General features: G+C 34.0%; 4 protein-coding genes across 4 annotated transcripts; 3 read left to right on the top strand and 1 right to left on the bottom strand.

The window, feature by feature from the left end:
* Nucleotides 1-409: 409 nt before the first annotated feature.
* On the top strand, nucleotides 410-5,560 carry LOC125050604. Its single transcript, XM_047650557.1, has 8 exons — nucleotides 410-495; nucleotides 1,218-1,314; nucleotides 1,817-2,021; nucleotides 3,026-3,110; nucleotides 3,678-3,833; nucleotides 4,349-4,463; nucleotides 4,893-4,957; nucleotides 5,381-5,560. The coding sequence occupies exons 2-8, from the start codon at nucleotides 1,284-1,286 to the stop codon at nucleotides 5,435-5,437; spliced, it is 714 nt and encodes a 237-aa protein (XP_047506513.1). The 5' UTR covers nucleotides 410-495; nucleotides 1,218-1,283; the 3' UTR covers nucleotides 5,438-5,560.
* Nucleotides 5,561-5,620: 60 nt separating this feature from the next.
* Nucleotides 5,621-7,792, top strand: LOC125050254 (ras-interacting protein RIP3-like). Its single transcript, XM_047649983.1, has 4 exons — nucleotides 5,621-5,660; nucleotides 5,717-6,763; nucleotides 7,130-7,452; nucleotides 7,748-7,792. The coding sequence occupies exons 1-4, from the start codon at nucleotides 5,621-5,623 to the stop codon at nucleotides 7,790-7,792; spliced, it is 1,455 nt and encodes a 484-aa protein (XP_047505939.1).
* Nucleotides 7,793-8,852: 1,060 nt separating this feature from the next.
* Nucleotides 8,853-9,638, top strand: LOC125050253. The gene is made up of 2 exons (XM_047649982.1): nucleotides 8,853-9,287; nucleotides 9,615-9,638. The coding sequence occupies exons 1-2, from the start codon at nucleotides 8,871-8,873 to the stop codon at nucleotides 9,636-9,638; spliced, it is 441 nt and encodes a 146-aa protein (XP_047505938.1). The 5' UTR covers nucleotides 8,853-8,870.
* Nucleotides 9,639-10,187: 549 nt separating this feature from the next.
* LOC125050603 lies at nucleotides 10,188-16,088 on the bottom strand. The gene is made up of 5 exons (XM_047650556.1): nucleotides 15,950-16,088; nucleotides 14,528-14,719; nucleotides 13,163-13,307; nucleotides 11,071-11,204; nucleotides 10,188-10,442 (listed from the first exon to the last, which is right to left on the bottom strand). Exons 1-5 carry the CDS (start codon nucleotides 16,004-16,006, stop codon nucleotides 10,227-10,229), a joined length of 744 nt encoding a protein of 247 aa, XP_047506512.1. The 5' UTR covers nucleotides 16,007-16,088; the 3' UTR covers nucleotides 10,188-10,226.
* Nucleotides 16,089-16,489: the final 401 nt, after the last annotated feature.

Below are 16,489 nucleotides of genomic sequence, written 5' to 3'. Positions count from 1 at the left end.
CGAATTGCTTGCCCACTATGAAGACAGTTTGCTTACCGATATTTAATTAATATTTAGTTTTGAATTTGAGGTGAGGTGTCTAAGTGTTGGCAATATTTGTGAAATTAACAAATTACACTTAATAGTTTTATAACCTAGTATAGATATTATATAGAGAAAAGTCAGTGTTTTTGTAGATTTGTAATGAATAAACTCAAAAATTACTGGACTAATTTCTTAATTATTTGATTGCTAGAATGCCACATTTTCCCTGAGTAGCTAAAACGTAAATAATATTATTGTTTCAAGTTTGGTGTTTTGCTTCACTTTATTGTCTTTTACTTTGGCATCTTTTGTGTAAAGATTTCAATACATTTATCTCAATATACGCATATATATATTTAATAATGTTGCAAACTTATATTTCCAGGATAGATACGTGGTCACAGCTACACGCACAGGCGAGCGTCGAATCCGCTATATCGTGGCGGACAGCTGCTGACTGGCAATCAGCAGGTACTTTTTACATAATATATTATCTCTATATATATAAAATTCTCGTGTCACAATGTTCGTTCCCATACTCCTTCGAAGCGGCTCAACCGATTCTTATGAATTTTTTATGCGAATTCAGTATGTCTAAGAACCGGCTAATATCTATATTTCAAACCCCTAACTGATGTCCCTAAAAATTTATTTTTATTTTTTAGAAAAAAATTTTATGATACATCATACAAAAACACATACAACCTCTAATTTTCACCCCTCTACAAGTAACCCTCATTTGTTAATTAAATACTTATGGTTTAACTCTGAGGTTAAATAGAAAAAATTCACAGAAAAACCTAAAAATTCCGGAAAACCGAACAGTCTCTGTGGTAGCATAGCAAAATGTTCCATGTTGGTATGTACTAAAAAGGTTGGCTAAGTAAAATCACATTAAGGAGAAACGAAGTTCGCGGGGGCAGCTAGTACTTCAATTATATTATCTAAGATCATCCTTACTATCTATCTGTGTTTAGAATATTCAACGGCGGTATCTTATCACTGTTCGTTACTCTTGAACTATTTGCTACTCGGGAATCAAACTCGTTTTGGACCTGGTTTAACTTTTTAAGTCCCCAATACTATGCTCGTTAATCACTGAGCCAGGGAGGCATTTAAAACCATACTACCTGGTTCATTAGTCGTAATTGTCGAAATTAAGCCTCTTTTTTATAACTCGTGTTATTTTTCAGAGGACCAAAGGAGGCCGAGCTTGGAGAGGCAAAATACACTGTATGACGATGGAATAGGTTTTGGATATGACGCTTTTCCACCGCCTACACTTATTAGGTATGTTGCCTAGGTCACATGCCAGGTAGGTTTTGGCATAGCACCTAAATATAACGCTTGCACCAGTTTGGACCTATTTGTCTTTGGATAAATTATTTACACATTCAATACGATCCACGATCTTTTGTCAAATTTGAAAGTATTAACTATAGAATGTAATCGCGTATTTATAAAATACTAATGGTACTTTTTACGTTACCATGTGGAAAATTATTTTACTAGTCATTTTGACCAAATTATGAAAAACTCTATTAATAAAAAAATGTTATTTGAAGAAATATATTACATATATACTTTTAGAAATTGAATAAAAAAAATGTTATTGCATATTATGAAATTCAGATTTCTTAGTAACAGAAAATAACAAAAACGTTTTTAATGTTGGATCGTAAATGACTTAAATCAAACCCTTCAAACTGTTCGTATAATTATATGGAACAAAACGATTCAAATTGATAGCTATAAAGTTTTGATATGATTATCTAATTGTTTCACTATACAGGGACCATCCACATCTCACACACCAGCCAAGTTATGAAGAGTATTTTGACGCACCATGCTATCCCTACCCATTTGAACCACCAATGGGAATGTGGGATCAGCGATTCTTTTACGACGAGTGCGGCCTTAATCCTATCGAGTATGAAAACTTCATTAATAAACGTCGCTCCTCCGTTGTACAGTTACCGCAGATGCCTCCCAAACAGGTTTGAACTTTTTGCCATTAAATTCGAAAACCAAAGGTATTACTAGCCTTGGCTGTAAGAATATTTTGATCCCGCGTATATAGCTTGGTATTTAAACGGTTTTATTTAACGTGCTCTGTTAAGTGTTATTGTAAAAATCACAGAGTAACCTGTATCCCGTGGTAATACCGAACCAATTCGACTTAAGGTCCTTCAAGAAATGAGCGTACCAATTCTTGAAAGGCCGGCAACGCACTTGCGAGCCTTCTGGCATTGTGAGTGTCCATGGGCTAAGATCACTTAAGATCAGGTGAGCCTCCTGCCCGTTTGCCTCCTATTACATAAAAAAAAATACAAATTTTTATTTGTTATTATAATGTTAAGTCGAGATCGGAGATGACGTTAAAGTCGTTGAAACGGGATGAGAAATGCACGCCGCCCTTGAGTAGCGCAGTTGACTGAAAGTGCAGGATTTAAATTGGATCTTGCCTGAAGGGCCTTGAAATGTCAGCTCGGGCTGTTTTCGTATCCATCTTAACTTACGCGTGCAGTACTAGTGCAGAAATCATGAAATATTCTATGTAAGTCCACAGCGAGTCTCGTAGTCACTTTTGGATACAGCAAATAATTATTTTATTGAACAGGCAATCTAAAAAACTAGTCATCGGCACTTCTTTTAGTATTCATTGTAATTACCATTTAATTATTTTGCAAGACGTGTATTATAAACAGTGAATATTTATTTATTTATAATGACATTTCGTTGACCCAGGAATCATACCTATTGAACTATCGAATGATTTGTCCTTATTAATCTTGTATCATTTGGAAAATCAATAAATGTTATAAATCATTATTTTACATAGTCTAGGAGTTGTTTATAGGCATATTTTAAATTGTACCTCACCTTGATGTACTATATTTAATCCATGCAAAATGGTAAGTTACATGTTTTAATCCTCTAAAAATCTTTTAAATGCAATATATAATGAAGATGAGCAAAGATTTTATTATATTTATTGCAGTTGCCGCCATCATCTCGATATTCAGACTACAATGAAATGGCGCCGTACAGACCACGGCCGCGAAGGACTGCTGCAAGTTTACCAGGTAAACACTACTAATACTAGGTAAAAACTATGAACAAAATATATTTCTATACAAATTGACAAACTAGAGCTTTGTGCGATGATATGTGCAAAAAGCTCAATAAAACTTTCTGGAATATATTGAAAAATATGTACGAGTAGATAGCTATATTTTAAGATTAAACAATTTAAAAACTTGCTTGTTGAAAGTAATCTTAATCTTACATTTAAGTCTTTATTGTAAGGGTCTGTTTCACAATGTACGGATAAGGTCTACATAAGTTCCAAATTAGCTATTTATTACTTATTGGTAGGATAAACACTATTGTTGCGTTTCACGACTGTCAGATAGCGCTATACGTCACATAAAGTCCATCATAAGTTATTAGTCCGATGAATGTCAAATAGCACAATTTATCTTCCAAATAATAATTTATGTGTTGCATAGCTATTTGGTACTTTATCCATACATCGTGAAACAGACCCTAAATGTATATAAAGTAGATTAGTTTCATTATTTGAATATTATCAATTAAGCTATACATTAAATTATTGCCAGTAAAATTTAAGTATATTGTATTGTTAATAGCAACGCCATCATCGACACCAAAGCGTGGTCGGGCGCTACCTGTTCCGCCGGGCAGCGAATCAGGTTGGGGGCGGCGAGGGCGGCGACTGCCCAGGCCGCCCGCGCAGCGCCAGAAGCCTGTGCCACCCACCTATACTAATGTGCCTTACAAGCAAGGTAAACATTTATAATAATTACTAAAGTCAGAGTTCGTGCGCAGGTAGCTAAGTATCGATAACGGGTTGCATTGCGTGCACATACCTACTGTCAGTGACATATTTATTGCAAGTTGACTCAGTTTAAAATGCGTCATCTATATATGATAATTTATAAAACTGTGCTCCTAGCACCAGCATCGTTAGCATTTTATCAATAGACAGTGATTTAAGAGAGATAAAAGTATAATAATCTATTGTAGTCAGTAAAATGATTAATTTATACAACTCCTCGATTTATTTATCGTCGTACAAACTAAGTCCTACTGTAATTTAAACTTAAAAATAACGAGGAATATTAAAAGTGCAGCTATATAATTTTCTATCAATTAAAAGAAGCTGAGTTATTTAGCGTCATTAAAATAATGAAAACGGCAACTTATTGCAATCAGGTGTTCTTGTCCCTAAATTATAACGAGAGAATGGAAAAATGCGGATTATATTGTCAACAAAAATAATGATTTCACATTGTTTCAGAAACTGAGAGAATACCAAAGGTACCCGATGTTAGTTACGGTTATGAGACATTTGGGTACCAAAAATATCAAGACACTGCCATTGAACAATATCAAGATAATACTTATACAACAAGGTAATTTTTTTATTCCATTTGAGTTATATACTAAACTGCGGTGACCTGAGAAAAATAATAAAGAAGACATGAAAATGGAAAAACACATTTTTTTCACTGAGTCTAATGCAGACTTTATCTCTTACAAAGGCGGTTTGATAAAAATATAATAAATTAAAATATGAGATATAATAAAGTTTTTTTTTTACAATTCACACCAATTGACCGAGTCCCATGCTAAACTGGTGAAGCTTGTGTTATGGGTACTAGGCAACGGATATACATACATATTATAGATAGATAGACATATAAATACATATTTAAACACCCAAGATCTAAGCACAACACCAAATGCTCATCACATCGACGTTCGTCTCAGCCGGGGATCGAACCCGGGACCCATGGATTCGCAGTCAGTCAAAAGTTATTCATATATTTTTTCTTTTGTAGTGATGAAGATGGAATGCAACCATTCTTTAATGAAACTCCCCACGCAACACCTTCGGCTACTACAGGTATTTATTATTCCTAAACATAACAACGAAAACTTCACTGACGGCTATTACGAGTATAAAACTATTATTGGCGTCTTGGTAGAATAATATAATATTTATATTATATTTAAACGGATATTGTTTATAAGGATAACAATATTTTTTTAATAAATAAAAAGAAAATTTTCTATGTGGTAGCTATACACAGTAAGCATGACACGTGTAGGTTTAGTAATAATATTATATTTATAGAAAATTTAATTATCTGTGGCAATGAACGCGAACTCATTGAAAGATAAAAGCTTCCGTTTGACCTTGACAAATCTGAATTCAGCAGTGCTTATTAGTAATTTATTGGACGTAAGCTTAGTATGACGGCTTATTTGGCCACTTTATATAATTCGTTAGCGTTTTCTATAACAAGGTGTTTTTTAAATATTCCAGCACAGAAATCTACATGGGGTGAGAATGAAACGAGTTCACAGTTTTCTTATACGGTGACAGGAGAAGACAGTAAATACATATCTACTACAGCGCCTTCGAAGTCGTATTCACAAATAGAACCACCTGCTACTACAAAACAAGAGGTGTATGATACGAGCTTGTCATACGAAACACACTACAATGAACAGCAATATCAAAAATTTGATGGGCAAAATCAATTTCACCAAAATCAAAGTCAGTATGCCGATACTCAGAACCAGTACAAACAGCATGAAAACAGGTACGAAGAACAAAAAACTGATTTAGCCTATCATGGCCAATATAACGAATATAAAGAAGAGCGCAAAACAAGTTTGCAGTATGGACATCAAAGCTATCAGCAAGAGCAAGATAATTATCAGAAACAGGATCAATATCACGATCAACAGTATAATCAACAACAGCAATCTGATCAATATCAACAAGATCTACAACAACAATATAAAAAAGACCAGCAGTTTGAACAGCAGCAACAATATGACCGGCAACAGCAACAACAGATTGAAGCTCAACATCAGTTTGAAAAACAACAACTACAAAACGAGGAGCAGCTACGCCAACAACAGGAACAGATTCAACTACAGCAACAGCAAATACAGCAGCAACAACAGCAAAAGCAACCAGCACAGCAGATACAAGCATCAGTCATGACTGGAGCTGCAACTTTAGGTTCGTTTATGGCTGGTGGAGCTAAAAAGTTAGGTAGCTTCTTCGGTGCAGCCGCTGCAGCTGTTGCTACTCCAGCTGTTACTCAACAACCACCTATCGCTACCACAGTAACTACAGCGCAAATGAACCAGTTTACATCTGGTGTAGCTCCTACAATGGTTGTTACAACAGCATCAGTTCCAGCTACAACAATAGTTCCACAAGCAACAGAAACATCTGTAACAAGTGCAACGACTACAGCACCAACGCTACCTCGAACTCCATCTTTGCGAAGGCAAGAGTCCATACAAAGACCATCAGTAGGAAGAACTCGAACGTTACCTGATGCTCCGGATGATTTCACGTCAAGTTTTGATGAAAGTGCCTACGATGAAGAGTACCAAAAGACTGAATTAGATCAAGTAGACCGCGATAGGACCTCTTTGGATAGGTATCGTGATGAAGATTTTGCTCACGATACGATTCTTGAAGATGCCCCTGAAGAACGGAAAGTTGAAGAAACGGCTCCTAGTATAAAAAAGACAACATCACCCCCTAGGACCGCTTCTATTACTAGAAAGCCTTCTGTAGATAGCTATCACAGTCAAACGCCATCGGTACTTGATCGAAAAACTTCACAAAGCTCTTTCATATCGCATCAAGAAGATAAACTCTCCATTCACACATCACAAGAAGGTCAGAAGCTAGAATTTCTTTACTATAGCAATATGGTTCAGATCATGGATACGTCAACACAGCAGTGAAAATATACAACCTCCGTTTTGTACGTTTTTCACTGCTTTACTGACATATTGTTATATTTTCTGTTAGTTACGTATTCATAGGTCGACATATTAGTGTGAAAATCTAAATATTGAATATTAAACAAATATATTTTAAAATTAAACTTTATTTAAATGCAAATTTATAAAGTTTCGAGTACTTTTCAGCAATCGTGATCGACGATAAAATAAATTTTTCATGTATTATTGGGACATACATACTTAGAGTTAGACATTAAAAAAATAATCTACCTCATTGTAATCGCTACACATCTTACAGAAACCACATCAGACAAATCTAAAGTGACATTCCAAGATGAAAGAACAACATATCACGAGGTACCCGATGAAAATACTATCCACGTAAGGCAGGAGTCGTTCGATCAAGGCGGCGAATTCCAAGACGATGAACAGTTTCAAGACGATGAATACAGAGATGATAAATTTGAGGAGCAAGAACAATTTCAGGAACAAGAGCAGTATCGAGAAGAGTTCCCTGAAGAAGAGAGGAAGGAAGAGTTGGAATTTGAGCCCAAACAGCCCAAGTTAACGCCGAAGCAGAGGTGGCACCGTGCATACAACAAGATCGTGATGCAGCTAAATGTAAGTGCTTTTATTTATCTATCTATAGAAACAGATACTTATTGTTTAAGATCGTTATTAAATAATTTTTTTTAAGTTGAGTTGTACGATTTTATGGACAAATCTGTTTCTAAAGATTTTGTTTAAGGTTTTTATTTATTGAAATGGAGAATTAGTATTTGTGAGGACGTCAGTGGTGAACTAATGGAAGCAAGGTAAGATTAGATTTATTTATTCTCAACATGTCACGGACCGCTATTATATATATATATAACACACATAAAAATTGCCTATGTATGAATTTGTGTCTTTTTAGTTGGATGACTTTTCCCACGAATTTAAACAATTACTCTTATTATAAATACTATAAATCGATTGCACGAAACAAGTGGTTTTTGTACCCCGCTGTGAAATAACGATTCTAGGCCGTGTTGCGGTTGTGTTAAATGGAAAAGCTGTTTCTCTATCAGCCTCCTAGGGATATAGCCTTGTCTTAAAATGGTTCGTATATATTAAAGATAAATGTATCGGTACCCTACCGATACAATACAAAAATATATTAATCTAATTTGTATATTCGATCACTATCTATATCATCTATCCTAACCATTATGAAAAAGAGTTGAAATAAAACTACGTAATTTGTTATTACTGATGCGTAAACAAATCAGTACTATGTTCGTGCTAGAAACTATAACAAATAAAACGTAGCGATGTTTACTATAATAAACTTTCTCTGGAATATTTTATATAATCAATTCAATCTAGCCTTAAAAACAATATCGGTATATTTTGAGAACGACTAAGCAAGGTTATTTTATTATCGCAAAATAATTAAGCAATCGACTTCCGATCTAATAAAACACATTTAAAGGCAATAACTATTACCAGTGGTGATAAAAGGGTAATAAAGAGCAATCAATCTAACGTTAGAAGTCACTTTCCTTACATTTCAGTCTTATTCAATTTGTCCCGATGTAAATTGAATTGACCTCTACTAATGCAAGAGCATTATTGTTTTATAACTTAGAGCCTAAGATTTCTTCGTGCGAGTTGTGGTAATGTACTTCACCCCTCGCTCCTAGTATCCCGCGGGGTAAGTGGTCCCACCCGCCGGTTCCTATGACGCCTTTGAACTCAATCACCTCATTAGTTCAACTCAAGTTACTTTATCCATAAACGAATCTACGTCCTCGCTCAGTTAGAAACCGAACTTTGTGTCGTTCGCACACTTAAGCGATTTAAAAAAATATAGCTACATTATTGGGCGCGTAATGGCGGCGGAAGCGTGCGAGGACGCGTTCGCGGTATCGTTATCCTGCGGGTGGCCGTGGCCTGAATGTATGGGTACTATCAGCAATTTGTATGCAAATTAATTTCACTTCAGGTGTAAATGTTTACTCCTTGTTTAACCGTCGTAGTGTACTGACACTTAAAAAATGGGTCGAACTCGTAAGGCTCAAGCGGCTAGCGAGGCTGACGTCCGAAACGACCGGTCGTTTAATCGCTGTAGTGGATCGCGGTTACGTGTGCGGCGTGGGTCGAGTCTGACTGATTTGGATAAGCTTCGGTGTAGTACTGGGTCTAGCGGGGGCGGGTCGATTGGCGATTTGATGAACATGTTTAGTGGTAGTGCTACGTCTATAGGCAGTGATAGTTTGGTAGCAAGGACCGTTCCTCTGGAGACTGTTAGAAGGAATATACCGCCAATGTCAACGCCGCCCCCGCGTCCGCCACCCTCCCCGCTCATACACACGTCCCGACCTGTGGGCCCGCTAACCATGGCTCAAAGGACTCTGCGGTTCAGTAGGCTGTTAAAGTACCAGCCCTGTTCGACTGATGTGGCCATTGTTTTGGTAAGAAAAAATGTTGCAATGTATTTAACTTTCATGTATTTTTCACCGATTTCAGTATTGTACTAAAAGCTCTATATATATCCAACAAATCTTTCATATGAACTTTCAAACAAAATGCTTAAATTACTAGCATAAGTTGATATCAACATGCAATCTTATCAATGGGTATAAACTCACGATAAATCGGTAATTATCTAAAACTGTTTTATTGGATAGCGACTATTTTATTGATCAATATGAGTATCTTTCAATCAAATGTATTTAGCTTATTATGGCAAATATCAACAACTTCAAAAAGTACCTTAAATGTAAAAAAAATTGTAACAGAAAATTTGCTTTGACTTTGAGTAAAAGCGAATATGAAACCGCAAAATGTTGTAATGTAAAATTTAAGAGAAATTCGACGATCAGTCAATTAAACGTAAATTTTTATAATATTCGAATTATTTTCCTTGCTCACGTATTAATCATTCAAGTATAAATCTTTACATCAAAAGGAAAGCACAAATTGAACATTCTTAACAGTACGTATTTTTATGTAGCGTGCCAATATGTAATATAATATTTTCCTCCTTTGCGAAATATTTAATCTCTGAGGCTGGTATAAATTCGCACCGAAATAAATAATTGTTTTATAGTAGGTAGTAAAAATCGTAAACGTACTAATGTCGTTGTAACGTAATAGTAATAGTATTATTGCAGCGTGATATTTCACATCTTACAGACTACATTGAATATTTTCTTTGGAAAACATTTCAATAGATTGCTTATTTAGGGGCTCTTATGACATCGGAATAATAAAATTGTGTCGGGAAAGTCCTGATTCAAAATATTTATGTAGAATCAGCTTAACAATTTAGTTTTTCATAAGAATCATTTTATTAAAGTAAAAAATAGAAAAATATTAAACAATACCTTTATTTACATTAAAATAAGTTCTTACGCATATTTCTTCATGAATTTTAGTAAGTACTTAAGTTTAGGCATTTCAATGTTGTGAATGCACCTGTTAAAGTCGCCAATCACTTTGACCGAGTGTGTCATCATTCTCGATATAATGTCCTTCAAACATACACTGAGGTCGGACACTTCTTTGAATCCGTGTATTGCAATCTCAGCCATTACTACTGGGAAAGGCGATGTCTCGTAGAGAAACTGCAAAATACATTATGCATGGAATATGTCGCTTTGTGTAGAGCATATATTTTATGAATCAAGAAACACGAATAAATAATCTATGTAGGTGATTTTCCGTTTTATTTGATCGTAATTAAAATGTCTCAAACAACATATAATATAAATTTAAAAACTCCATACAACGTGACTTCCTGGGTGTACGTACAGTAGGTAAGATGTATCTGTTTGACAGATAAAAAAAAAAGAAAAAGAGAAATATGCCATGTGGTTAACGCGCTTAGAGGAGGTGGTGTGTTATGATATATCTCTTATGACATAATTACTTATTTGAGTGGCACGTAAATCGTGCAGCCATCTATAAAATTAATTAAAGCCCAGTAGATAAAGCTTCAGAAATATATTCCATTTTAATGACGTTAAAAAAAAGAGTTTGTCAGTTCAGTAAATGCGTGATATTTTTTAATTTACATTTTTTAGACATTTTTTTTTTCGAAATCAAAACGTTATAATATTGAAATCTTAAATCAATTATATTCCATACAATTCAAATGTTATAAAAAACCAATTTTTTGACGTTTGGGTACCTACATTTCTCGCGGTATCGGTATTTATATTATTTGCCTTTTAAAAATTACTTATTACTTACCACTGTTCTCTCGAGGTCCTGACTTTCATGAGAGCAGTTACCACCAACCTGCTGTTGCTTTTGACATTCAAATAGTTTTGATGCAGAATATTTTTTTAGATTTTCCAAAGTTTCAAAATGAACTTGTAGTTTCTCTGAAACAAAGTATAATAAATATCTAGCATAGAATAAATTACAATACGAAGACATTACAATAGTTCTATTGGATAGAAAAGCGTCGTAATCTCGATAACTCGTTTAAGTTAAAGAGTTATCTAATATTTCACGTGCTTTGTATTCGACACATTCATAGTTGAAAGAACAAGAAAATAATAAGAGTTTTCTATAGCTTAGCTCAAACATAACTATTAATCACTACAATACAATATTGCGGTACTAAAGTTGTTAAATCTTTACAGAACACACTATTAACTTAATTACTCTTATTATATATAAACAATGCTCAACTAATGGAATACTGGACCAATTTAATGTTTATTACTTATTTATTGACCTTACTATCAAATTGTACTTTTAAGATCCTTAGAGGATATATAATGCGGCAATGTTGGTAAGACTGGGGCTGCGTGTGCCAAGTAATCACACTCAGCGTACAAAGTCACCTCGAGTGCGTACACATTTACTCAAAGAAGCGATTTTTACGCGTGTCTTGCGCACACTGAATGTTGGCACTCTCAAAATAGGAAATAAAGAAATACATGTTTCTTAAACATAGGTATTTCAACCAATATGACATATAGCTGATAAATTCCTACTGTTGTCCTAATAATACGGTTTGTTATGATCACATCCTGTATTGTTCCAAACGGATATAGTCACATCTAGATAAACAAGGAAGACATACCAATAATAACTAGTGTGGGATTAAACATACCGGAAATAACAGTAAACATTTATATGACTAATAACGGAGGCTGGGTTCGAGTTCCAGCGAAACAATTTATTTCACAGGATCGCACTTTGCTAAATATGTCAATGAAAAACACATTCGTACTCGTTATAAAAATAATACTTTACGGGTGGACTTATTTATTAGTAATAAACCAATCAACTAAAAACACTATTACTAATCTAATATATAAAATTCTCGTGTCGCAATGTTCGTCCCCATACTGCTCCGAAACGGCTCGACCGATTCAATTAAATTTTTTATGCATATTCTGTAAGTCTGAGAATCGGCTACTATCTATCTTTCAAACCCCTAAGTGATAAAGGGTGTCCAGTGTCCACCCCAAAACATTTTTTTATTTTTTAGATTTTTTGCTGTTTCTATATTTTTATGATACAGCATACAAAAATACACACAATCCCTAATTTTCGCCTCTTTACCATCAACCCCTACTTTTTACAGTAGATAGTTATTTTTATTGAACTAAAAATATGTTTCCTAGAAATAATATACATGGCAAAACAAACGTTTGCCGGGTCAGGTACAAGAAATATTAATTTAACTCATATTGGTTCACCTAACTTAAAGGTATCGTACCCACATACACATTTATCGTTAATATATAATAAGTTCGGGTAAACTAAATATTTTTCGAATAATTGACTAACCCAGGCTTCAAAAGTTTCATGATAGGTAAATTTTATTTTTAAATATTAACTTATCGGTAAGGAACTATTTGTATGTGGAGACCGATTTCTCATCTCGTTTGAAGGATATGTTATAGAAAATACAACTATGTCTACGCACACTCTAGATTAGTGTCTCCCAACGTGGGGCACACGCCTCACAGGGGAGCAATTTGATTGTTAAGGGCTATTTGAAAATGTATTAAAAATTATTTGGAATTGGAATTTCAGTTTTTCATTGTTTTGAAATTTTATTTACTGTGTTTGGGTAACAATTTTCTAGTAATTTCTTCCCCAAACCTATAATTTAAGTGACGTAAGTGAACAATTAAATTTTTGTATTATTCAAAATTATGTATGTTACATACAAATTTTAGAAAGGCTAAGCTTTTTTGCGTAGAAGATCAGTCTTAAAAGAATTTGCTACAAGATCGTCGAACAACTCGAGAGCAACACTAGTTTCACCAAACTAGTTATATTATAGGATCTTTATTAGTGTGTGTTTTAATAAACTTACCCGGCAACCTTTGTACTCTCTGATATCCCAGAGCCAAGCAGAGCGTGACATTCTCATCAGCGAGCTGCAGATTTTCGCCTAGTAGTTTTACGATGCTCTCCTTGCAATAAGTGCCGTTGCGAGGTTTACGATCGTGAATTATTACCTGGCAAGTTTTTAAAGCGTTGTACTTTAGCGAAAACTTTATAACATCCAATTTAGTTTAATATATTACAGAGAATTTATATACATTCGTTACGAAATGAAAAGATTTTATAAGAATTTAACTAGATATTTTTCGATTTTATCATTTTATAATTGCAAAAATTACAAAAGCAAAAGGCACACAATCCGATTAAGATGTCTTCACCGGTTATAAAAACTTATACTAATAACTAAATTTTACGTTAAGAAAGGAATGACGTCAGACTGAAAACAATTAACAAATAATAAAATGTACGAAAAATTATTTGAGACTTATAAACTACGCCGTTAACAATTTCTAAGCGAGTAATGATCCGTGACCTGTTTTCCGTCGCATATTTTCCACTTTACAAAGTAATTAAATGTAATTTGAAATGTTGACCTAATTATAGGTGTGCTACAGTTTTAACAATGAGAATGTACAACGACTTATGAATTTTGACGTTACTAGTTTTCAAATAGTAAAAAATGTGAATCGAAGATGGATTTATTAAATTTATTAGCATTTATGCAAAGTCAAAGTCAAAAATCATTTATTGATATAGGTAACAACACAATGTACACTTATGAACTTAAAAAAATATTTATATGAAATGCTTCTAATTTTACATTTACTGCCAGTTCTCAAATCAAGGTCCTAGAACGGAAGAGAAGAACTGGCAATAAACTCTCCGCTACTCTTTTTAATCGCCAAGTTTTTTTTACACAATGTTTGTAAGGCAACCATTACACCATGTTCCACTTGAAATGTTAAGTAATAAATAATAATAAATTCATAAAAAAAAGATTTGTCGTCTATTAGCAGAAGGCATGGTGAAATAGGAGCACGCAGTTACATTCTCGTGGGAACAACACGCAAATACATAGTCGAAATAGCTAACATCACCGCATACACGAATTCAAGTACGACCAGTCACCACAAGTAGCACCCGTTCACGAGTATGACGCATGGCCAGCCATCAGCCCCCTTGCTTCCTTAGTAACTCAAAAGTGCGCGTGTTTTTAAATCTTTTTTTTATATCACAGCGGATCAATTGATCGAATTTGATAAAGATTGGAGTTGAACTGTGTGCCTAGATTTAATTTATTAACATCCCAACGTGTGTTCCACTTCAAGCTTTACATTTTATTAGCTTTAGTTATATAATCATACGCCAACAGTGTAAGATAAATTAAACTTACTTGAAAATAGAGGGATATCTGTTCAAGGTAGACTGTCATATAATTTATCGCCTTATCTGCTTCGTTCTTCATGAGAAGCTTAATTTGTGAGACCATAGTGTCCATGTCTTCACGAGATTTCTGTGTCCTTATTTGTATATCTGCTATTAGATTTCGATAACCATTTATAAGGTTTTCCTGGAAGTCTGTTGTCTGAAAAAAATATTTTTACCATATAAAAAAACGTGTGTGTACTTATGTACACGCGTTAGAAGTAATACTTATTTGGCGTAACAAGATCTTTTCAAAAATTTCTACGTTTGTAGAAAAAACGACACTAATAATAGAAAATCTATAGCTGGGTGTCGGTTTTTTGTGACGGCGTGCGTGCGCATCGTAAAAATTTACTATCATAATTTTCCCCTAACGCGCCAAAAGCTAACTTCAAAAATGTTTTAACATTTATTTCTGAACCACTCTATACAATAGGTCTTTGTGTGAGATGAGATTTATTCGATGTTGGTCCCTCATATATCCAAGTACTGTCCAGTTTTTTCTTGTTTTATGGTCCTAGGTCTACCCTAGTACTAATTTTTTTTTATAAACTATCTAAAGACAAGAGGTATATTGTGTTCGCCATCTTTAGCTTTAAAATAACATCCTCTTAGGACCTAAGTAAATATAATTTAAGTAACATCAATGTATGAATCCATTGTATATAGTTATTATAACAACATTATTCCATTAGAAGTACAAACAAAACATCGTTCCTTAACGACCTAACACAAAACAACCGCGCGTAAAAGAACAATAAATAGAATATAAAATTTACGATGCGTCAGTTACGAAACAAGGCTATATGTGAACTTATAAAAAAGCCAAAATCGATAAGAAAATTCTTCTTTAACGTATCGTCTAAGCTCGCATACTAATCAATGTGTTTACAAATATTAAATTACTCATAAATAAATTTAATACATTTATTATTCTTAATTTGCAAAAAAATATTTATTAGTCGAAATGTGTTTATGCCAAACTTAAAAGTTTTAGGGGCCTACACAAAACAAGTTTAATTACGCAGTTTTGAATATATAAACTATATATGTATATTGTATAAATATTGTAATCCATTTATTTATAAAAAGTAGTTTGTTAGTATAAGCCGTTAGGTGGTAATATATTTTTGAATAGATTCCAATTATTGTAGATTTTCGATAACATTTGGACCCATACTATGTTATAGAAATTATTAGGTGAGGTGAGAGTGACCCAAGAGCTTTAGACGAATTCTTTGCCAAGAAATTACATACAGCAATTAGTTTATCATTTGTGTTTGTTCCTTGATACATACATAGTTTATTTTCCCTAAGATAAATATTTGCGCTTCTGTCCTAACCGGTCTTACTGTAAAAATATGCACAAATAGGTTTGAATGAAACTGACCTGAATCGAAAACACGACGAATAATACTGCGAGAATAAAAAATGTTTCACGACTCATCTTTTTTATCTCATCTCTTTACACATTATTTTTGATTAATAAAAACCACTCCTGCCACCTCATTAATAACCGAACGACTGAATGTTTCTTTGTGCGTTATTGTTTTCATTTCGACCTGTGATTGATACCAATTGTTTTGATTTGAGTTTGTATACATTGCACATATTATACATACTATGCGTCAATTTGGTTAAATTCTAAGCATTAATTTTACACTGTAATTTCATTGGACAGCGAAGGAGAATAAAAATTTTGCCACTTTGATTAGAAATTTTTGGAGCACTTCTTGTCTTGCACCAACACTATGTTCGTCGAGATATACGTGAATACAACCTGGGTCTCTCAAGAAAACACCATAACAACTCCTTAACACAGACAATCCACATAGCCTCCTGGCGTTGCTAGAGTGAGAGTCAGAAAAGAGACAGCATGAAGGATAAGATATAGCTTCCGTTTGTCAAAATACAATACTTTTTTGACCTA

Source organism: Pieris napi, chromosome 6 (assembly GCF_905475465.1).
Source record: "Pieris napi chromosome 6, ilPieNapi1.2, whole genome shotgun sequence".
NCBI classification, from domain to species: Eukaryota; Metazoa; Arthropoda; class Insecta; order Lepidoptera; family Pieridae; genus Pieris; species Pieris napi.
Note: the sequence above shows the minus strand (reverse complement) of the source record. Positions and strands in the feature narration are given on the sequence as shown.